This window comes from Onychostruthus taczanowskii, unplaced genomic scaffold (genome assembly GCF_017590055.1).
Source record: "Onychostruthus taczanowskii isolate IOZ18803 unplaced genomic scaffold, ASM1759005v1 scaffold64, whole genome shotgun sequence".
Lineage (NCBI taxonomy): Eukaryota > Metazoa > Chordata > Aves > Passeriformes > Passeridae > Onychostruthus > Onychostruthus taczanowskii.
In genome coordinates this window covers 850,749-874,232 of record NW_024504122.1, presented here as the reverse complement: position 1 = coordinate 874,232, position 23,484 = coordinate 850,749, and the positions used below count along the sequence as shown (strand labels likewise).

At 54.5% G+C, this 23,484-nt stretch overlaps 1 protein-coding gene across 1 annotated transcript in view; it reads right to left on the bottom strand.

The window, feature by feature from the left end:
• Positions 1–5,540: 5,540 nt before the first annotated feature.
• Positions 5,541–23,484, bottom strand: part of RBM19 (RNA binding motif protein 19) — a 51,875-nt gene continuing 33,931 nt past the window's right edge. The window contains exons 23-25 of the mRNA XM_041420492.1: positions 18,267–18,387; positions 12,807–12,920; positions 5,541–5,937 (exon numbers count right to left, since the gene is read on the bottom strand). Coding sequence (XP_041276426.1) covers positions 12,829–12,920; positions 18,267–18,387 — 213 coding nt within the window. The 3' untranslated portion in view covers positions 5,541–5,937; positions 12,807–12,828. The remainder of the gene's footprint in view (positions 5,938–12,806; positions 12,921–18,266; positions 18,388–23,484) is intronic.

Below are 23,484 nucleotides of genomic sequence, written 5' to 3'. Positions count from 1 at the left end.
CAGTCCCAGCCCAGGGCCCAGGCTGGTTGATATTAAAGCAAATAAACAGCTTCTCAAAGCTTCCCAAAACAGGATGGCCTCCACCTGATGGTGCCACCACCCATGAGAGCTCAGAAGAAGGTCCAGATGCCTTTAAGTCATTCTCACTGAACTGGGTGGTGCCACCTGAGCAGACTCGGGTGGTGTCCTCATCACCAGGGTGACCCCAGCCCATCAGAGCCCTTGTCCCGAGGTGGGGCTGCCCTGCAGCTGTTCCTGGAGCCCTCACCCCATAAAACCACGGCAGGAACACAAACCACGGCTTCAGAGCCCTTGTCCCGAGGTGGGGCTGCCCTGCAGCTGTTCCTGGAGCCCTCACCCCATAAAACCACGGCAGGAACACAAACCACGGCTGCGGACCCCGCTCCGCCCCTGCCGCTCCAGGCGTGAACTCCTGCAAGCCCCCGGAGCCAGGGGAATAAATTTCATCCCAAGGAAGGCTTTGTGCAGCAAAAAAGGCTTCACTGTGTGCACCAAGAGCAAGGAATGCTCAGGGGATGGCTGTCCAGCAGAATTCCTGCCCCCAAGCAGCTCTGGATGCCGGAGGATTTCCCATGCTGGGGAAACCTGGCCACATCCCCGAGGCAGCCTGGAGAAGGGCACTGCCCTTGGAGTGACACCATGCTGCATTCCTGCACCTGAAGGAAACTTTCAGGGAGGCAGAATTAATTCTGAAGTGTCATTATCTCAATTAGAGCACGGCAGAAGCCAAGGCTCTCAGCTGGCAGAAGCCACGGCAGAGTTTTGGTGGCTTTGCCGCGGCTGGGGAGAAACCAGAGCTCAGGTGACCCTGCCAGGTGCAGATTCCAGGTCCATTCCCAGGCTCAGAGGCACTCAGGACTCAGTCCTCCTCCCGTGCCGTGTCTGCCGTGGCCAGGAGCTCCCTGGCGGGGCCAGCAGCCCGGCAGGGCAGGGTCCATCCCGGGGGACCCCTGGGCCGGTCCCGCGCTGGCAGCTGCCGGGTGGGTGACCCCCGCGGGTCCCCGCGCTGACAAAAGGCCTATCTTCTCTCCGCCTAAATGATTTAAATTCTAATCAAACATCATTTATAGCACATCTCGGAGCCGTCTCCCGGGAGCTGGTCCCACGTGAGCCGTTGCCAGGGCAACCGGGGGGTCTCATTTCAGAAATGTCAGATTGCATTATTGTCTTCACACTTCTCTGATAACCCGGTGTCTCTCCCTCTCCTGCCAGCACCCCCCTCCCCGGCAGCCAACCCCCACTCTCGTCCCTGCCCCGCTCCCCGGAGGAAATCACCGGCTCCGTTTCACTCCCTGCCCTGCCAGCACCACCCTCCCACGGCAGGGTCCCCCCAAGGTGGGCTCTGCTGCCGGCTCGGGGTCCCGTTATTTAGGATGGGAGGGAAAAGGAGGGCTGGCTTTGTGCTGGGATGGAGGTGATGCTCCCGTCACCCCCCCTGCATTCCCTGCCTCGCAGGGAGAGGAGCTGCACACGGCTACTCGCTGGGCACCCAAAAAATTAAGGGGAGAGGGGTGGACAGAGCTCAGAGGGAGGTTTTGGTCTGCCTGGATGAGCTCCTGCAGCTTCCGCAGGGCATGTCCCAGCACATCCAGAGCAGGGTGTCCTGCAGGATGCAGCCCTGAGGGGACACTGCAGGGCTCCCCCTCTGCCCCATGGCAGGGTGAGCTCCGGGGCCAGGCCAGTGAGGGACAGACCCCAGGGACACCTTCTGGAGCACAGCTGCTCCTCTGCTCCGTGGTTTTCCCTTCCTCCCTTCTAGGGGGGGTGTCCCTGCCCGTGGGGAGGGGTGGAACCACTTGAGAGCATCTTGAGGGTCCCTTCCAACCCAAACATAAACTCCAGCTTCTCCTCATTCCCACATCTTCTGGAGCCACCACCAGCTCCCTGCAGCCAGCTGAGCTGCTCTGGCCCCCTCCATGACTCCAAGGAACCCCCCAGAGGTCCTTGTTCTCAGGTCCCAAAGGCCAGCCTGGAGCAGTGACACCACAGATGAGCCTTCAGTGAGGTCTTGCCCAGCCCTGAGATGTCCAAACCCAGCAGAGCTAGGTCTGGCACAGCCATGGTTCTCACACACTGCTGGGAATAAATCCTGGGGAAAACAGTCCTGGCAAGGGTTTGGCCAGGAGCCAGTGACCCAGGGAAAAACTGAGGTGTTTTTATGATTGTTCTGCCGCAGCTTAGGGGAGCTGGGTGCACCAACTGTGCCTGGTGTTGTGGTTCAGGTGGTTTCCTGCAGGAGCTGTCCTTGCTCATCTCCCACACCATCCCAACAGCCCCAGTTCCCCTGTTTTTAACCCTGTGTCCTGCTGGAAGGTGACAGGGAAGTGGTGGTGTCATCCCCACAGTCCCCAGGCACTGTCAGGAGCCCACATGTGCTGTCCCACGTCCGTCCATCCCACCATCCATCCATCTGCCTGATAAACCCCTAATGAACCTCCCAACTCTGCCTCTTCCCAAAGAATAAACCAGCCCTGGCCCAGGCGGTTAATATTTAACTGAATAAGGGCCATAAATATGGAAAATGGGACTTTTAATTAAATAAGCAGCTTTTAAAAGGGCCCTTGGGCCGAAGAGGCTTTTGTTTAAATATGATTGATTTGACACGTCCTTTCCCTCCCGCTTTCTCCCGCTCTCTCCCTCTCCTGCTTGGTGCAGGGATGGGAAGCAGGCTGCAGCACGGGCCTCCTGCAGGACCCTGTGCCTGCCTGTGCCCCAAAACCTGCCCACAGCCTCGGGCACCCAGCTCTGGGAGCGTGGGAGCGCATGGATGGGCACCCAGGCAGGACAGCTCTCTGCAGCTGCTCTGGTTTTAATGGGAGCAGGTTTTCCCTGGCTGCTGAGCCCCCCCAGCCCACCCCAGCTGCTGAAACCAGGGATACTGGGGTGCCCTTTGCACCCCCCGGGGCAGCACTGACCCCTCATCACACGACCCTGTGACTGTCCTGACGGAGGCGTGGTGGGTCCCTTACAGAGGTGAGGGAAGGGAAACTGAGGCAGGCAGCAGCTGGGCAGCACAGCCAGGGGAAGGGACTTTTCCTGGTGCTTTGAGGCTGGATTCACCCCGCAGAATTTCCTCTCACACACACACAGACTCTGGGAGCAAAGACGGAGTGAAACCAGGTCCTAATGACTTTGCTGTCCCTGACATTTGGGCACTGCCTGCTGGAGCAAGCGGCACTAATTACTTCTTCCTCAGCCAGGCAAGACAGGAGCAGGGGGTTCAGGGAATGCCAGGATCTTTCCAGCCTTGGGGACACCCTGGGGGGGTGATGGGGTGCGGGGGGCCCTGTCCAGGCCAGCAGTGTCACCCCCTGAGCAGCAGTGCCCTGGGCTGAGGGACCCCCCATGCTCCCAGGAGCAGCTCCAGGCCTGGCTCTGCAAGGAACAGGAGGGGGGTGAAGTTACAGGGGCCTGAGGGGCAGGAATCCTTGGGAAAAGATGGGAAAAGAACCAGGGCCTGAGGGGCAGAAATCCTTGGGAAAAGATGGGAAAAGAACCAGGGCCTGAGGGGCAGGAATCCTTGGGAAAAGATGGGAAAAGGACCAGAGCTGCACCCACATGGGCAGAGGAGGATTCAGTGCCCATCCCTGGCTGCCGTGGGGCACAGAAAAGGATGTGTCACCTGCGTGGGGCACCTGTGAAAGGATGTCCCCAGATCTGAATGGCCCAGACTGAGGGACAGGTACAGACCAAGGAAAGAAGCAGCCCAGGGAGGATTGCTCTCAGCTGGTTCCTCCCGTGTTTTCCAGCTGTGGTTGTCCCAGTCCATCCCCCACGGAAGGCACAGGCCCCAGGCTGCCACAGCAGGTTTCAGCTGAGAACACACAGTTAATTATCTCCACAAACAACTCGGGGCAAGCAAAGTGCTCCCTGAGCCCAGACCTGTTGCTTCCACGGGATTTCATGAGTGAAGATGTGAAAACGGGGGGGAAAAAAATGGGAAAATTTGGGAAAGAGCAGGTAAGGATTCCCATCACTTCTGGGTATCCTTGGGTGTGGAAATGCCCAGCACACGGTGCCCAGAGCCAGACTGTGCTGCTGAGGGTGCTTGTCCCACAGAAATGCCAGTGGGATCCCCTCAGGTGGGTGGATCCAGGGCTGGAGGCACTCCCTGGGGAATGTGTCCAAACTCTGCCCAGCGCTGGGTCCCCAGAGGTCTCTGGGAGCAGGCAGGTGTCCCTCAGTGGTGGCACACGGACAGCTGCTGGCACTGCTGGATACCTCCAGCTCCCAATCCTTCAAACCCATCACTAAAGTTTTTGTGCTTCCCCTTTAAAGCAGCCGAGGCACTGCCTGGATGAGTTGGTGATGAGCTGCTCCCTGCCAGGGCTCCTTTCCCCCAAACCCCCCTGTGGCACCCCCAGGTTGGGGTGCCCATTCCAAGGCACTGCAGTGTCCTCATTTTTCTCCCTCTGAAATCTGGGCACGTCTCAGCCCTGGTGTGCAGCTTCTGAGCAGCAAAACATCCCTGAATCCTGGTGTTCCCTTCATCCCACCTTCTCCCAGCCCTTCCCTCCGAGTGCCAGTGCTGCTGGGAGGACACGGGATGGTTTTTGGAAGGGGCAGCTCAGGAGGCAGAGCCAGGGGACAAATCTGAGCAGCGGTTTCTCAGCTCTGCTCATCTCCTGCTGGTGCCACCTGAGGGTTTTAAGGTTTTCAAAGCCTGGACAGATTTGAAAAGCAAATTGTGAACCTATCCCAGCTGGAAATGAGAGAAACCCTTGGCCCATGGGTTGGGAAGGGATGTCCTGATGTCCCTGAGGTGCCGAGAGGATCAAATGTCGTCCCCAGTGTGACACTGGGAGCCTGGCCCTCAGCACCACTGAGTCCCCCTGACCTCCAGGGATGCTGTGGCTGCAGCATTTTTGGATGCTGAGGGCTCCTAAAATTTCCACCCCCCAAACCCTGAGCCAGCCCATCTGATGTGCTCAGCCCTGATGGAATCAGTGACATTTTCATGGATTCAGGCTCAAATTAACCTCAGTGAGAAAACCAATCTGGCCAGAGGCAGCACCCAGGGGGTCTGATGCCACCAGCAGATCCCAGCACCAGGCTGCTCCTGGGGGCTGGAGGCAAAAGGCAGAGCTCCTCCTGGCACTGCAGAGATAGAGATTTATTTTTTTTTTTTAAAGAAAAAAAAATAGGGGGGGAGGGGGTAAAAAAAGGCCCCGTGTTTGCAGCCAACACGTGTAATCTGTTGCAGCCCTTGTCAGACAAAACAGTTTTGCCGTAAGACAGCGATTCCCAGAGGGGAAAGGGGCGAAGTGAAAATACTTTATCAGCTGCCTACATATGTAAAGCAGTACCCTGGTTGAAAAGCAAAGCCTCTTTCCCTTTGAAAGCTGGGAAGGGAGAGACGGGAGGCGACTGCGTGGGAGCGGGGACAGAAATGACACAGGCACAAAGCCCAGCACAGCAAAGCCCAGGCCTCCCTCCTGAACTGCTCTTATCTCCCTATCGGCCCCAAAAACTACCTGGCTGTGGAGGAGAAACAAAGCCAAACAAAACTCAGACATGGCTCAGCTTGGGAAATTAAAAATATGGTTTTTAATGTACAGAATGTAGTTTTTAATGTACAGGAATTATTTAATTCAGATATTAAGAGCAGGTTCTGTCAGAGTCCCCAGGTCAGCAGGGAAGTGTCCATTTGCTCCAGGTTCCTCTTCCCTCAGGTTGGGCTGAGATGAAGGGAATCACTGCCTGCCTGGATTTAAGAAGTGATGCTCAGGAGCTGCCAGCAGACAAGGGTTTTCCTTCCTCTTTGAATTTCAAGTCTGCTTCAAAGGCTGGGAATCCCAGGACCTGGACACACGGCATAAATCAGCCCTTGGGTTCACAAGATGAGTGGACTCTACTGGCAACAAGTGGGCTGGCTCCTCATGGAGGCTTCTCCTGCTCCATCCATCAGCCAGAGACCTGAGAAGGTGGGAAAAAAAATGAATTCCACATAGCAGCTCCCTCAGGGGACAAGGGGGACACGGAGCTGGGCTGGAGAGCCCAGGAGGGGCTGAGATCCTGGGGCACTTCCACAGATAGGGATGCACAGAGGCAGGAGGGAGATAAGGAATGGGATGGGGGGGAAGGGGATCAAAGGAAGGAGGGAAGCAGGAGAAGGGCAGCAGGGAAGCAGTGGGAAGGGGGAGAGGGAAGGAGCCCGCGTGCCCATCTGGGCCATGCATCACATTGAAATTGTCCCGCATTAAAAATTCACCAGCCAGTGAATTTTCAAGGGATTTGTAGTAATTAGATGACAAAATGCTGGCAAATCTCAGGCTTGCCAAAGATGTTACTCAGGGGTCAAAGACTCGACACTTTTGGCTGGGTAATTTGTAAGTGTCAATCACACTCAGGCATCAGAGGGAAAGCAGAGCTCCAAGGGCTGAATCCTAACGAAGTCCAAGGCTGCTGCCTGCTGAGGCCCCCTCCTGCTGCCACCCAGGCCTGAGACCCCCAGCTGAAACCACACCGGGCTGATTTGGCTTCTCATTTTTTAAATTAAAAGAGGAAACTTCCCAGGTTTTGCTTTTCAGCAGGGAGAGCTGCGTCTGCTCTGCCTGGGGTGATGTGCCTGTCCTGTTTATCTTGCTGGGGGGCAGAACGGGCTGTGACCCCCCCAGGCTGATCCTCTGCAGCCCTGCACCAGTTCTTCTGCCACCTGGTTGGAACTGCTCCTGGGACAGTCCACCCTGCTGCTTCCTGGGGCTGACACACTGGGCTGAGTTGGGCTGAAAATGGAATTAAAGCATCTCCTGCTTTGTTCCTGCCTCCCCATTGGGTGTCACAGAGACTTTGGAGCCACCAAAGCAACCCCACGGGCTGTGCCTGCCTGTGCTGGCTCTGTGGAAAACCCAGGTTCATTCAGAGCCACAGGACACTCCTAGCCCTGGGCTGGAGGGGGGCTCACCTCAGGCTGAGCCCATGGCAGAAGCTCATCCCACACACCCACCAGAGCCTGGGGGAGAAATGTAAAAGTTTTCTACATCATCAGCTTAAAACCAAACCATAAAATGCAAAAATTAATACTTTGCCCAAAACACCAGGGGAGATCCCTGTCCCAGCCAGGTGTGAAGCTCCAGTGTGAGCTCAGCCTTGCTGAGGCTGAGGTTAAGCCTGGGCTTTGCTGCTGGGTTTTGAGGCAGAGCGTGGCTCAGACAGGTGGCTGCCTAGCCTCAGATATCTCCTGGAGAGATTTTTGCCTTTTGTGGTCTGGTTTCTAAGCTGATGAAGTAGAAAAGTCCTGGATTTCTCAGCCCTACCAGCACCAGGGGCTACTCTTACCTCCAAAAAGATTTGGGGTCACCACATGTGGGAGAGGCAGGAGCCTGCTTTTCTCTCCATCTCTCGTGGCTTATAAAGCTGTCCTTGTTACCCCTGCTAAACCCCACCTCCAGTTTTGGGTGTGAGGGATGACTGAAGCTGTAAGGGAGGGATGGGGAGATCCTGGCCATCAGCTGTGAGGTGCTGAGGCATCAAAAAGCACCCAGCACACCCCAAAGAGAAGCACTGCACACCCCAAACCCATTCCACTGGAAGGAGCCAAGTCCCAGAGCAAAGGAAGCTACAGGAGCATTGTTGGCTCCATCCCTCCCTGTGTGCTGGATCTGGGGAGTGCTCTTAATCCCAGTGGTGTGGAGAGGGGAGAGATGGGAAAGGGAGGGCAAGGGCAGCAGGGAAATCACCTCTGGTCAGAGCTGCTGTGGTTTAGGTGAATGCAGAGCCATTCTTGCTGCAGGCCAGCAGCACTGGGAGAGCTGGAAAAGGAGGCAGGCAGCAGTGTGATGCTCTCCAGCCACTGTGCTGCCCCAGACAGGGGAGCAGAGGGGACTGGGAATGTGGCTGGAGCTTCCTCCTCAATTTCCAAAGCCATTCAGCAGCTGCAAAACACCTTCCAGGGGCAGCCTTCCTCCAGCTCCTATTCCATGTATTTAAATAGCCCAAATCATGGGCTGAGGTCTGCAGGGGGGCTGGGCTGAGGGGTTTTTCCCTGGTTTTATCTTCACTTGATCTAACAGTGCCTTCAGATGGTGCTGAAAGGATATTTGTTGGGAAGGACCCTGCCTGTCACTGCTCTGTCCAGTGTTGGGCGCTTGGAGCCATTCCCTGCTCACAGGAGGTGTCCTTGGGATGTTTCCTGCCTGTCAGAGCCTGCTGCTGGCAAATACAGACCCCCAGCCCCACCCCACTGCACCTGAACACAGCTCCCACCACTGCACCACTCACTCTTTCAGGAGAAAATGAACCAGAAAACACCAAATTTTACTTGAGGGAACACAGAGAAAACCTTTTTCCCCCCAGATCACCTCTCCTGACACACACCACAGCCCTTACTGCCCTCCCACTCTGTCCCAGCAGCTTTGCTATACCCTGAGCTGGGGATGATGTCATGTGGGGACATGGTGATGCTGGCTCTGTACCCCCTGATTCACACTCACCCCAGCAGCCCACCATGCTCCTGGGGCTGGAACACAGAGACAAACCTAATTACATACTAATTATGGCCTGTGGAATGCAGGGACTGCAGCTCCCAGGGGAGGTGAGACCCTCCCTTCCCAGGAGCCTGCCCACCTCCCTGCTCCTGTGCTGGCATCACTTCCCGTTTGTCACCGATCCAGGTCACACCCTGCACATCCCCAGCTCTGCTCTGCCTCCCTTCCCAGCTCCAGTTTGGGGTGAAAGCCTCCCTGATTAGCCAATTTGGATCCCTATTTACTGTGAATTACTGAGCCTGATTATTATTCATGGCTGTCGAGGCTGAGCTCTCAAGCCCGGCCATGCGATTTCTCTTCCTCTCCAATGCATATATTTAGGGAAAACAGGAGGCAGAGTGCCTCAGTCAGGGAAGCTGCACTCTGCCTCCTCCTCCTCCTCCTGCTGTATTTCCTGCTGAGGAAGGTGCTGGTGGATGCTGGAATGTGGTGCCAAACACTGGTGGTGATGTGACCCAGGGTGAAGTCCAGATGTGTTGGAATATTGGTCTCTTCCAACTCAGCTTCTCCTGGGATTCTGCGATGAAGGAGAAGCTCCCCAAATCTCCCAGCCAGCATCCAAGTCAACTCTCTCAATCTGTATTTGCAAATTCTTCCTGAAGTCCAACCTGAACCTCCCTCAGGAGATTCCAGAGCTCCAGGAGTCAGCTGGGCTGGAAGGCAGCAGGCAGGACACAGGGGATGCAGGATCTTCCTGCAGCCCTGCAGAGGGTGAGTGAATGGCATTTACTGTGCCTGCTTGGCCTTTAAGTGCTTCCCAGACCTCATTCCATGTGACACACTTGGGAGGAAGACCAGGCAAGATGGGCCTGAAGGGGTGTGAAGAGCTGGAATTCCTGAATTACTGCAGGAGCAGTGCAGTGGTGATGAAAAGAAGCTCAGAGCTGCTGCCTGCCTGTCCCTGCCAGCTCTTCTGTGGGACAGAGAGGAAAACACAGATGGTGGTCAGGTGTTTTCCGAAGGGAATGGGTCACTTTGGGCACTCCCAGGGCACCGTGGCACAGCAGAGCCAGGCTCCCTGGAGATCCTCTGTGCCTTGCCTTGCTTTGCTGCCTATCCCTGTAAGGAGATAAAAGCCCACACAGGCCTCTGGCAACAGGCAGCAATGAGGGAGAGCTGCTTCTACATTAAAACCCCTTAACCCTCTCATTCAGTAAAAAAAGCTGCATTTGAATAATATCCTAATCCAATTGCAGAGCTGGCCCTGGGGAGCAGCTGCAGCCACCACAGCTCCTGCTGCTGTCCAGCTCGCCAGGGTCTCATCCTGCATGAAGCTGTCACAACCTGACAGACACCCACTGGCCAAGGCAGAGGACTTCAACCCCTCAGGGTATGCCAGCAGCCAGAGCTGAGTGTAAAGCACTCGTTTGGGCTCTCTGAGGGGAGAGCAGAGGCTGAGCACAGCCCAGAGAGCCCAGCTGGGGTGGCTGTACCCCTGCTCTCATCTGCACAGCCAGGGCTGGTGGATGACTCTGCCTTGGAGCTGCTCATCTTCTCTGCCACCAGCACAGCCTGGCTACAGCACTCACACCCAGAAAGGACACCCAGATGAGCACCACACCACCCTGTGCCCAGCTGTGCCCAGCGAGCACAGGGCAGCTGAGGGGTGACAGGCACACACGGTGACACCCACCCTGGGCTGTCAAGAGCCAGCAGAACGAGGGGAACAGGGCTACAGCTCATCCCAGCCCAGTTACAACCATCAGTGTGCAATCATTTGGTACAGACAAAACTTTCCTGAATAATAGAACACAAACTGTTCCCCCTCCCAAAGCAAACAAGAGCATTGCAGCAGCACTGCTGAGGTTGAGGACCAGGGGGAGGCTGTTCCCTGCTTTGGGTCCATGGACAGGTAACAGAGTTTGCATTATTTTATCATTAGGATTGCTTGAGATCAGGGGGAAAAAAGAAAACAGCCAGTGGGGAGTGCTGAATTTCTGCAGACCTACTTAAGTGATCATTTTAATTCAGGTGTAGGCTCGTTTTTAGAAAATTCCTGCTGTAATTTTAGGGGTGCAAGGTGTGGGATTCTCAACACGTAACAAATAAGTGGAGCAGGAATTAACTCCAACTGTTCTCCAGAGCTGTGATCAGCACTTCCATAATTAATGTCCAGGCACATATATATCTGTGTACACATACACAGCCCCCCCCTGCTCACATCAAACAGATTTCCTGATACCAAATTGCCTGAAAAATTAACCAATGTCAAACTGCTCCACAAGATAAGTATCATTAAGGGAAAAAGAAAATCTTCATTATGTTTGAAGGTACAGGGAAAAAAAAAAACCCTCATGAATGTTTTCCAGCCTGTTCCCAGCCTGGGAAATAACATGTTTTAAAACATATCAAAGGGTTAAATTAATTTTCATTAAAATTTAAATTTGAGAAGGCTCCCTCTCTTCTTTCCTCCCTCCTCCCCCTTTGAACGTTTGACTGGCAACCATTTCATATTTCAATCTCGGCAGAACAAATTGAATTAGATGTTGAAACCAAACTCTGCTCTGTTCTCTAAAGCCTACATGCTCTGCTTGTGCTAATCCTTTTCGTCGCCGCTGCAGACCTCAGAGACACTCAGCAAGAAACCTGCCCTGCCACAAAAGACAGAGAAGGGAAAGAGGGAAAAAAAAAAAGAAGAAAAAAACAGGAAAAAAAAAAAAACCCACAGGAAAATCCAAGCCCAACCTGCAATGCTGCAGAGCTTTGCTGAAATCATGTGCTGGGTGATGTGTGTGCCTGGAGGGGACCCTGCCCAGCTTCTCTGTCCTCTGTGCTGGATTTGGACTGGTCCTGCCCAGCCAGGGTGGTCAAACATCCCTGCTGAACTGAAATTTAACTTAGCTAAGGCTCAGGTTTCCCTGCAGTGACCCCCTGGTGCAGAGCTGTGCCAGTGCTGGGGCATGTGGTGAGGGCCGTGGGGAACAGGGACAGGAATGCCACTCATCAGTGCCAGGCAAAAGAAGGGGAATCAAGCTGGTCACCACTTCAGGTGACACTGCCACCCCCTCTGACAGCACTGCTTCCACCCCCATGCCTCAGTTTCCCCACCTGCTGCAAAGGATGAGGGTTTCACACCACAGCCCTGAGACATCCCAAAGGGCTATTCCTGAATTTTGGTCTGTCCCCTGAGCCAGCACTGCCAGGTCCTGGCAGGAGTGGCTGCTCTTGGGTTTGGGAAGCCTCTCAGTGGCAGCAGCAGGGCTCTGGAGCTGCAGCACAGTTTGGGGGACCAGCAAGGGGTGTCACAGCTCTGGTCCCTGGGCAGGAGCTCAGCCTGGGACTGCAGCTCAGTGCTGAGCCCTGTTCTTGGGAATTCTGCAGAGAAGCTGGGACAGGACATGTCTGTAAGCACAGGGTGGGCTCTGAGCAGCACCGTGTGCCCTGGCCCTCGGGCTGCCTGCTGGGCAAGCGTGCACAGCACACACCCCTGGAGGCACCCCCAAATCACAGCTGGGCAGACAGCACCCCAAAGCCCTGGCACTCCTGCAGGGGCCCGGCATGGAGCAGGCAGTGTGGTTTAACCCAGCTCAGGTGCTGTGAACAGCAGATAGCTCAGGGTTTCCCCTGTGGCCACACACTCACCAAGGACACCACGAGCCCACCTCACCTCTCCTGAGCCCACACAGGGTGAGCTTGGGGGTCTCAAAAGGATCAGAGGGGCTGGCAGGACTGCAGGGTTTGACCTCAGGGAGCCATTTCATCCTGGCTCCCTCCTGCCATCCCATATTTTCCAGCCTTGAGATGCTTCCAGCCAAGACACACCAAGGAGGAGTGATGGCAGCCAGGACTCACTTGGGGTCTGGTGCTTTTGGAAGGAGAGAAGTTGTGGAGATTTTGGTGCCGGCAGGGAAAAGGCCTTTGCCAAACTATCTGTGACATGGTGGCAGCTGCAGGTTGGTGTCCAAACAGGGATTTTGATTTTTTGGCAGCCCATCTGTTCTCCCCCAGCCAAGGGAGGGACAATTCACACCCTGACAGCAATTCCTGCTGCAGCAGAAATTCTGCTGCCCTCCCCTGGGAGGATGCCAACAGCTAGGGGAGCACACAGAACACACCCAGGGCTTGCACTCACTTCAAAACTGGGCTCCAACCAAGCCAAATCTGGGCTGTAACCCCTGGCACCACAGCCAGGAGCCTCTGGGGTCACAGTGGTGAGAGGCAAAGGGTGGGATTCCTGCTTGGAGGCTGCTGAGCCTTTGGAATTCCACCTTCTCCTGCCCCTGGCACTACCGACCCTGCAGCAAGCCAGGACACTATGACTTTTAGGGCCAGCTGTGCCCACCCTGCCCCAGTACCCACCTCACCAGACCCCAGGCAGCTGTTACATGTCCTCATCCTTGTTATTCTCCTCCTCTTCCAGGTGCTCCATGATTTCATTCAAAAGCTCTGATCGTTTTTTCTTCTTTGGGGAGTCTGTCCAGGCCCACGTGGGAACAAAGGGGAAAAGAGAAAAGCAAAAATTACAACCTGGACCCACCTTGGAAGGAGCTGAGGGGGCTGGAGGGAGCAGGATACCCTTCCAGGTGAAGGCCATCAATATTATCTACTTCTCCTCCCCAGGCAGGTCCTGGCAGGAGCTGGGATTCCAATACCTCCCACCCATGCTTTAGTTCACAGGCTGGGAGCAAACAGCACCCAAACAGGTGATGGTGATGCCAACCCTTCCGCTGACCCAAATTCACCACGGAATTCACAATTTCCTGGTGGCAAAGTGGCTGCAAGCCTCAGCAGGAGCTCATCAGGGCTCTTGGCAGGACACAGCCCCACCAACACCCTGGCTGAGACCACCCCATCCCAGCAGCCCAGTGCACATCCCTCACCTGGTGGGACCACGTCCCTGCTCTGCCCCTCCTGCCCCGCAGCGCTGCCCTGGCACTGCCTGTGGCACACAGCACCATGCACACATCCCTCCCAATGCATGCAGCACAGACGGGAACCCTGGGGACTGCCAGCACCTGAGGGAACATCCCAAGCCCAGCTCTGAGGTGACAAAGCCATTTGGTCCCTGATCTGAGGCTGACACCCTCCTTTATGCTGGGCAGGCAGTGCCCTCCCGGCAGGAGCCGTGGCACAGCCCCCTCTCCCCCCCTGGCTCCCCAGCTCGCTCACAGCACATGGAGAACAGCTGTTTAAATCCTGCTTTCAGACATCAAAAGCCTCGCTGGGTTTCTCAAACAAACAAACATACCATAGGACTAAAGAAAAGGTGTAAAATAAATAAATGGAACAAGCTGTGCATTTTCTTTTAGTATTACAGCTGCTGCGGGAGATAAACAACAAGTAAATGTCACAAAACATCAATACAGAAGAAATTAACCTGACAAAAGCTCACATCCCCCCCTTCTGCCTCCCCCCAACTCCCAACAATTTTGCATTTCTGGAGTTCCCATCTAATGATTTTATTTTTCAATTAATTCCTTGACAGAGAGCCAGAACCTGCCTCCCTTCTCCCTGGGGACTGTGGGGACAGGAGGGGGACGAGGGTGCTGATGGACCCCACTGAGCTCAGGGGAGCCATGGGGGCCACAAGGTGCCACCCCAAGACCCTCCAGCAGCTCTTCTCAGTTCAGTCACCCAAAGGCACAACCCTGGAGGAAGGTGCCAGCTCAGCAGTTCTTCCCCTCCTTTACTCTGCTCCCAGCTCTTCTGTTTTGGAATGGCATCAAATGTGGTCTCATCTCCCAAATCCACTGTAGGAGTGTGTCCTGTACCTGTCACCCCTTCCCAACCAGAGGCTCGTGGAGATCCCACAAAGCTGCAGAGCAGAGGAAAAGCTGGATATGGGACACTGGGTGCACAGGGTACATCCCTCAGCAGAGCAGCACCTGCCATGGGACAGGGTCTGGCAGGGAGATCCCCCCACTGCATCTCCCGGGGAGAACCAGCAGCATCCCCTCTAGTCTAACAAGGGGAAAATAAAAACCCAGGAGGGTGGGGAAGCGAATTGGTTGGACTTCCTTCCGTTCTGCTGCTCCAAGCTGGTTAAGGTTTGCCCGCTAACGATCCCATTTGCTTCCTTTAAACAATGGGCAAAGCCGGCAGGGGTGGGCCGGGAGGGGGATTACCACGGGATTAGAACGTGGCAGGGTTGTGGATGCCACGCTAATCCTGCAGGGTTTTACTCTCCGGCTCCGGCATGTGTTTGCATTAGTTACAGATGCTCTCGAGAAAAAAAAAAAAATTAAAAAAAAAGAAATAGGAAAGGACAAAGGAGAAAAAAGGGAGCCCAGCGGTGGGGAGGTGAGGGAAAAGGAAACCTGGCGGTCTGTGGCCAAAGGAGGAGCGATCTGGCAGAGGGGATGGAGGGGAAGACTTTCCCACCCCGCCAGGAGGATCAGGACCATGCCTTCCCCCAAGGCCCTGCTTCCAGCAGCAGGTGTAAATAACCGGGGATGAGCCGCAGCGGGGCTCGCTGCTCTACAGCCACCCACGGCCCGAACCCCTCCTCACACGCCCCCTCACACACCCTCCCCACCACAACCCCCCCACCAGTCGTTGCTTCCCCTCCCGGCGTGGTGAAATTCCCCATCTGTCAATTTAATTCTTTGATCGATGGGAAGGAGCAGGGAAAGCGGCCCGGCACAGCTGGCTGCCCACGTTAGGCCTGGCGGGAGAGCGGGGAGCGGGCTGAGGAGAACGAGGAATTGTCATTTAGTGCGATTGGGAGGCAGGGCCTTCCCCGCACGGCCTGGGCTCCCGGGAGAGAGCCGAGCGGCCGAGGGGTGGGCAGGGCTCGCCAAGCTCCCCTCAGGATGGAGCTGGGGGAGGAAAGGGGCTTGGAGCTGTTCCAGACCTTTGGAGCGGTGGCTCCGTCATTTGGGGATGCAGGGGTGAGTCTGGAGGGTTCCCCATGCACAGGGCACACATCCATGGCTGCCCCTTGGCTCAGAGGGATCCCTTGGTCCCAGAGCCGGGACAGCCACCCTGCTGGTTTCCAAAGCTTCAGTGATCCTTGTTTTCCAAAGGGAGGATCCCCCTGCACAAGCCAGGCTGAGATGCTGCTGCTGGCAGCTTTTGTCACCTGTTCCTGCCCTGCTGTGGCATTTGTCACAGCCTGCTCCAGGTTATGGGCTGCACTAGAGGTTACAGGGATAACTGTTGGCCAAGCTTTCCCTGGCTGCTCCTTCCCACGTTAAGAGTCACCAATTTTATCCACACAGCCTGTCCCCCGGGCCCTCCGGCCACCTTGCAGCAACGGATCCCCAAATTAAAAGTGGGGTGCAAACAAAACTCAAAGTGTCTTTTTTATTTTTTCCCTAATGTAAGAGCCTCCTGCCCCAGGATGAATAGCAGATACTCAGAAATGAGCAAAAAGCCTTAAACCCCTCCCAGACTGCTGGGAGCCAGCATGGAGTGCAGGGCTGAGGTGCCAGGCCTCAGGGCTGGGCTGTGGCTTCACTCCTGACAGAACTACTGAAACCACCCATGGCAGTCAGTGACCACTCCTGGGCTCCTCACTTTCTCCTGGAACATTACAAAGCCTCAGAACAAGCCATAAAGAATGACCTGAAAACTACACAAAATGGGAAGGAAGCCTATTCCATTTTATTGCATCTATTAGACCTATTGAAAAGTCGGCTCAGAAGTGGTTTGATTGCCATGACAAATGCCTGCATGGAGAAAAGATTTGGGAGACCAGACCTCTCCTTCACAAATAACAGCAGAGACCTGGAACTGGAAGCCCAATCTCTCTAAATGATCTCTAGAAATAAGGTGTGTAATTGTAGCAGAGAGCAGAGTGGTAGGACACGTCTGTCACAGCCCAGGTCAGGACCTTGAAATACTAAGACAAAGATGATGAGGCTGACATTAGAGCTGGGGACACCACAGACCTGTCTTGATTGTTTCCTGAGGCTTGATGATCTGAAAGGATCTTTTCTTTCCCATTTCCAGCTCGGGATGGGGACCTGGCCACTGCAGCTGTGGGAAGACCTTCCCTCACAGTTCACCCACACTGTGCTGGGAGAGAACCCATGGGACCTTGACAAGCAGCACAGGGATGTCTGAGCTGCTCCTGTGCCCTGTGGGGAGAGGAGGAGGCTTGGGAAAATGGGGATCAGCAGGAAAAATCCTGGTTTCTGGGCTGTACCACCAGTGAAGAGATGCACAGTGTCAGCCTGGCTGTTGGGTGCTGTGTGTACTCTGCATCCTCCCCACGCCTGCTCCATGTGGGAAAAGCAGCCTCTAGGCACGCCAGGGAGGAAAGCTGCAGGAGCATCCCATTTCCAGAGGGCTACAGGCAGAGTGGTGCCAGTCTTTTTGTCCTTTATCACTATCACCCTCTGCACACCCACAGAAGGGACAGGGTGCAGCTCCCTGCCAGAGCCACTGAGCACCTGCACACCCACAGAAGGGACAGGGTGCAGCTCCCTGCTCACCCCAGAGCCACTGAGCAGCCCAAAGTGCCTTGAAATCAGGGGCAGGCACTTTCCAAGGGAATAAAATCCCACCCCTGACCCTCCAGTGTGGCACAGAGAGGATGAGACCTGGTCCCAGGAACCAGCCAGACCCTGGTGCCTATGGGTGTGCCCCAGCCTGGCTTTCCTGGCACAGATCCCCTCCTGGCACACCCTGCTCTGCCACAGGCAGAGCCACTGGCAGTTTGGCCAGGCCTGGAGTCACTGGATGTTCCTGAGACAGGCTGGAGCACAGCAGGGATTGTGCTGCCATCCTGTTTCCCATCCCAAAAGATGGGGAGTGGTAGCCTTGCTCCTGTTTCTCAGCTGAGACCCCAGAGCCACTTCAGCTCCAAGGCTGCATTCCTGCTGGGATGTGAAAATGCTCTTCCTGCTGCCCTCCCCAGGGCCCCAGCTCGGTGAGGAAGAGCCCAGACAAGGAGGCTGGAGCAAAGGCAGGCAAAAATCAGGAATAAGCAGAGCTTGGGGGAGGTGACAGAGCTCACAGCCACATCTGCTGAGAGTCTGCAAGGATCCCAAAGCCAAGACTGCTTATTTCCCCCTACACTGGGCAGAATGGAAAGGGAGGAAGGAGATCCTGAAGATAAAACTGGGTGCTTGAAACATATCACCTGCTGTTTTCTCCACCCAGGCATAGCTTCACGTGCATGACGTGTCCCCACTCCACTGCTGGGTTCTGGGTGGGCACATCCACCCTCAGCCCTGCCACCACCAAACTGCAGCTTCCCCAGCCTGGAATGAGCAGCCCTGCACTATTTCAGGGACACGGGGATCAGTCAGGATCACTGAATAACCGAGCTGTGCTGCTCTTCCCTCGCCAGGGATGTGCAGCCCCACAACTGCTGCCAAACCCCCAGGCCACGGGCATGTGCTGATGGAGAGGGGAAGCAGGGAGGGGATGCAGGAGGAGGAGCATTGATCTCCAGCTTAGCCCTGCAGCCCAGGGGAGCCCTTCCTACATAAATATTTGCCAAGCAATGCATTTGTGCCTGTCGATGGCTGTCAATAGGAGCCTGCAGTGCTGTCATCTGCGGAGCTGTCACTCCCAGCAGCCTGAGCCAAGCAGCCCCTTCTGCATCCCAACCCATCACCACACAGTTTTCCCTTTTAAATCCATGTGCTGCATACACAGAGCCTGTCCCCACCTCGGGAGCAGCCAGAGGAGGGAGCAAAGGCGCTGTGGCTGGCAGCTGGCACCGTGGTGCCCAGGCACGGCTGGCACAGGCAGAGCTGTCAGACAAAGGCCTGGCCTGGATGCCTCCTGGCTCCCCAGCAGGGAGCTGGCAGCCCCAGCAGTGACAGTGGCAGCAGTGACAGTGGCAGTGGCAGCAGGAGGGGTTACCGTGGAAGTGCTGGGCGGTTTTGCGGCGCAGGGCCTCCAGCGTCTCCTCCGTGTCTGCCCACTCCAGCACCAGCCTGCGGCCGTACAGGTGAGTGCTGTGGCACAGGGCCTGGAAGGCTTTCTGCAGAATTCAAAGAGAAAAAAAAAGAAATTAAAGGAGAAAATAAGAACAGGCTCACAGGAGGGAAGGCAGAAATGTCGCTCCCTCTGCCCCAGAGCGGAAAGGCCACCGGAGAACATCGTACTGGGAGTGCTTTGCTCTGATGGGGCAGGATCCATCTCCATCAGAGGCTCTGACTCGGTCATTTATCTTCTCTGCACTTGCAGCAGAGCACATTCCCATCACCACTGCTGCTGGCTGCTGCTCGTGGGGGGCAGGCTGGAACCCAGCACAGGGTGGGACCACCCTGAGCTGGGAATGCTACAGTCTCTGGAGCTCTGGGTGGGACCCTGTGACTCCCTAGCACCCTGTTCTCTGCTGGAACACAGGAAAGCACAGCTCAGCTGTGAGAGAGAAGTTTCTTTCTGCTCTGGAGGCAAGATGGAAAACTGCCTTTCTCCTGCCAACCATTTGGTGACTTGGCCATGGTAGCAGCAAATGTGGCAGAGCAGAAGCCAGTACAGAAGTCCTCTGCTCTTTCTGCTCTAATGCAGAAATCCAGAGGTTTCCTGGTATTAGGTCCTGTTTGGTAACACCCATACAGCTGGAATCTCTTGCTGATGTTGAATACAAACTGACTCAGTCCAGGGAAGTTTGATCTTGTCTTTATTTCCCACAGAATTTTAAGGAAATTCAGGACTGAGCAGGAGTGGGCCCACAATGCAAATACACAAACACATTGGCCGAATATTTTTATCCCCAGGGGCCCACAAAGTGTTCCACAGTAAAGGCTGGGCACAGGGGGAGAGAAATGCCCCGAATGCTTTTTCAAAACTCCAGCTGAGACTGGGATTAGCTCAGGTTTTGAGTTCTGCAAGCTCTATCCCTGGAACAAAAATGGCAACTGTAGGATCAGACACACATCCTGCTGTCCAGCAGGGCCCTGTGCTCCCATCTGGAGGCCCAAACCAGCTCCCAAGCTGTCCTGTAGAAGCCCACATCTCTCCTGTGAGCCACCTGCTAAAAGCAGCTTTGAACCACTGCAGCTGTCCCCAAATGCCACATCTCTGGGCAGAGGGGCTTGCCCTGCTTTGCTGCCCACAGCTGCTCCTCAGGACCCTCCTTGAGCTGCTGGGTTATGAAACCCATTAAAAAAATCCCATTTTCAGTAACCAGCACCCAGTAACCTAAGCTTTCCTCTCTTTCCACAGTCCTGTCACTCATATAACCCTCGTGTGCTATAAAACAGTGACCAGGAGCACCAGCTCCACCATGCCATGGGTTAATTCCCATTATCCCAGCACTCCCAGCCCCCCAGGGTGATCCTGGCAGGGCAGAGTGCCCCCTTTTCCAGGGGCACATTCCTCCTGGAAGAGCTGCAAGCTCCAGCTGTTTTTATTTGCTGCTGCTGTGTTTTCAAGGCCTATCTCCCAATTAGCAGAGCAATGTGTTGGCTTAAACAAACACTGGGGGGAGGTGGTGGGAGGGAGTTGTGAGGGCTGTTTATGTTGGCACCAGGAGCCTTTTCCAAAGCCTGGCACACAACCCACAGCTCTAAACACTGCATTTCCTTTGTTAATTCCTATTTTTGGATTCCTCTTTCCCACAGCACAAGGAAGAGGAAAGTTGAGTGACAGCACACAGCCCATCTGTGTTCCACAGGTCATGGAGGAGGGCAGACCATGATGAACATGGCACTTGGTGGGCTCTGCTCCTCTGAGCCACTTCTCTGTCCTCACCACCTCCTCCTCCTCATGGGATTGCCATCCTCTAGTTTTGCTGGCAGCCCTGGGAAAGGTCATGGAGCAATAGAGAAGGTAGATGCTGCCATCAAGTTGTGTTATATGCAGGAAACCCGCTGGGTGAGACACATCTGCCACCAACCTAGTGACATTGGCCTTTCCTGGCCAAACACATCCCCAGAATGAGTTTGCACCCATGATGAAGGAAAGCTCCAGCCTGTACGGGGATCTCTGCTCCCTGTCTTCCAGTGGGCTCCCGGAGCTGGGAATGCAGAAGGGAAGCTGCACATTTCAGGTGACAAACACACAGATGTCACTTCTTTTGAAATGAGCTAAAAGACAAAACTAGCTGTTCATTGCTCTGAGAGGAATTAAGACTTTTTCAGGGGAGAAAAAAACAAGAGAAAGCACTGATGATTTAAAAGACAAAGGGATGAAGGGGAGAAATGTCATCCCCATACATCCACACTGCTGGAAATCTTCCAGGGAGAGGAGGAAATCTGCCACAGCTGTTATTCCAAATGAAGAGATAGGTAGGGAAAAAATATATTTTAATTAGGTGACAAGTATGAAATGAGGAGAAGCAGGCTGGCTTTCACAAAAAGCAGGAGCTATTTGTGGGGTGCAGCTCCTCTCCTCCTCTCCCTTTGTGAGCATCTGCCTTCCCAGAACACCTCTCTGGAGGAACAAAGAAGGGCCAGAGGTTTGTGGAGTTGTATCCAAATGAGGAATAAAGGCAGGTGTAGTGTCTGCTCATCCAAGAGAGAGACACCACAAAAGCCCTCTAATTCCCAGGGCTCCATATCTTCCTACACCTTAAAGGAGAGCCTTTGCCACAAAAAGCTCCTTTGGAAATGCCCAAACCTGATTCTGCTGCACTTGGTAACACACCCTCTGCCAGGCCACCCCAAAGCCCGCAGATCCCTGGCAAACCTTCTCCTGGGCCTCTTTTGCTTTCCAGATGCTTTAGGGGTTGCATGAAAACACTATGGGCTTCTCCTCCTTGAGAACAGGATGTGAGCATGATTAAAAATGCCATTTCTGAGCATTTTTTGCAAAGTTTGGTTCAAGCTTAACATTATGGCTCAGCAAGGTGGGAAAAAGCAGGGAGAGGAAAGGGAGCGGCTGGAACAGCAGCTTAAAAACGTCTGTGGGATTCAGAAAGAGAATTTCCAAGTGAAGAGGCGGCTGATAAACCCCCAGGAAGGGCAGGCTGCTGGGATGAGGCAGGCAGAGCTCTGGAGCAGAGCCTGCTGTGCTGGGAGGGCCGGGAGCAGAGACAGGACCGCAGCGTCTGTCACCCGCGGGTGTGACAGCGCCAGCCCTGACTGCTGCATTCATTTGGAGGACAGTGCTGCTCTGCCTCCAGATTCCCCCTTGCCCTATTAAATACTCAAGCCAAAGAGCCTCCAGGCTGGAATCATTAGAGGGACAAAGGGTCAACAACATTAGGAGACTGATAAATATCCCTCCCTTGCAAGAGCTGGTCCCAACTGAGGATGCTCTCTGCGATGCCAGCTGCACACAAGGATTTTTCCTTCCGTGTGTGTGCATTTTGAAAGCATTGGCTGTCTCTCCCAAATGGGCAATTTCTATTTGGAGACCAGATGTATTTTTATATCAACAGGGGAGAAAAGTGGGAACTCGGCTTCCCAGTTAATAGTTCAAAAATAAAAACAATTCCGCAACAATTCTGCACAGGGAACGTCAGGAAACATTTAGTGCTTCCTTAACTGGAGTTAATTTGGTATTGCCAGTGCATCAGAGTTGCAGGGGAGGCTGAGGAGATCAAGCCAAGCCTGATGGGGCAGATCTGCAGGCACAGCAGCGGGGATTTGGGAGGAGGAGCCCCCATCTCTGTGCTGGCTGTGGAAAATCTCCATGTGCGCTCCCACAGCAGCCGTGCTTGTTCAGAGAAAAGACAAACACGGGAGGTCACAGGCTTTAAATGCCCAACAAAGGCAGCCTAACTATTCTATTACAAACCCATCATGTTTTATAAGATGCTTATAAGCAATTTCCAGATTACCACTCTGAGCAAAAGCGTCACTGACAGTCAGAGCTATTCAGCTCAGAGGTCTCCAGGCCCACTCCCCTCCTCTCTCATTTCACTCAGCAATAAACTCTAAGCCAATTATGAGCGTGTTTACAATATTCAGGATCCTATTCATCAATACACCGTGCATCCTCTTCCAGACGGCCAATGGAGTGTACTTGATGTGCCACTTGTGAGACAATTAAATCCCTCAAAGAGATGAGGGTGGAAAAAAAATATGAAGAAGGAAGAAGAGCTGCTTTGCTGGGAAAGAAGAAAATGCCGCTGAGAGCTGTTCTACAGGGCAGCTCTCTCCCTGCATGCTCCCCTCCATGAGCTTTGGGAGCTGTGCCCTGGGCCACAGTCTGGCTCTCTCCCCTCACCATAGATGGGCTGCCTATCACTGAGATTCCCATTTGCCCAGTGCAGCTGGAATCAGCCCCTGAGGGGATGAAAAGGGATGGGAAGCAAACACTGAGCCTGTGCCTGTTTCCCCCAGAGAGCAGCAGTAAAGAACCCTCTATGTACCGTTCCATCCAAAGCCCAAAGTTTCCTTGGGAATAGATTAATTCAAACCCCAGGAACAAAGCCTGAGTGACTGTGGAGTGAAGCAGAGGTGAAAGCAAAGCTGCTTTGAGCAGAGCCACAGGCACAGCTCGAGGTGCAGGGAGAGGAACCAGGCTCCTGGGGAGATCCCTGCACCCCCAGCTGACCCCCAAGGGGAGGAGGGAAGCTGAGCAGAGGGAAGTTTGAGTTAGGATCAATACAGGACTAACAAAGAAACTCCATGTACTGTGTTATACAGGAGGTCAGGCTGGAAGGGATGATCTAACAGTCCCTTGTGATCCTGGATCAATGAATGCTGTCTAAAAACATAAACACAGGCTCTGGCTGGCTCCCCCCTCCTCTCTCCTTCATCTGTGCTCACAGTCTGGAAAATCTGGAGTTTTGGGGGCTCATGTGGTCCCTTCCCTCCAGCAGTAACATCCCATGGGCAGTGCTTACAGCCACTCCCTTCCAGACCCTGCCCAAACCACCAGGAATCAGCAGCAGGATGAAATCCACCCTGCTCCAGAACCTCTGGCAAAGGATGAGAGCAGGATACCATCAGACAGGCTGCAATCCCCTTGTTTCTGCTAAAAGCATGGAACTTAAAAGATATAGGAAAGCTTTCAAAAAATAAATGAACGAGGCCAATTCATAATTACTGATCCTCTGGCACAGTCATTGGGAAAGCAGCAGGGTAAGGCTGCTCACAGGGGGCTCTCAAAACACACAGAACTGGTGAACACAAGCCTTGCACAGGTTACAGATTAGGGAACAGCCACAGTATCCAAAACT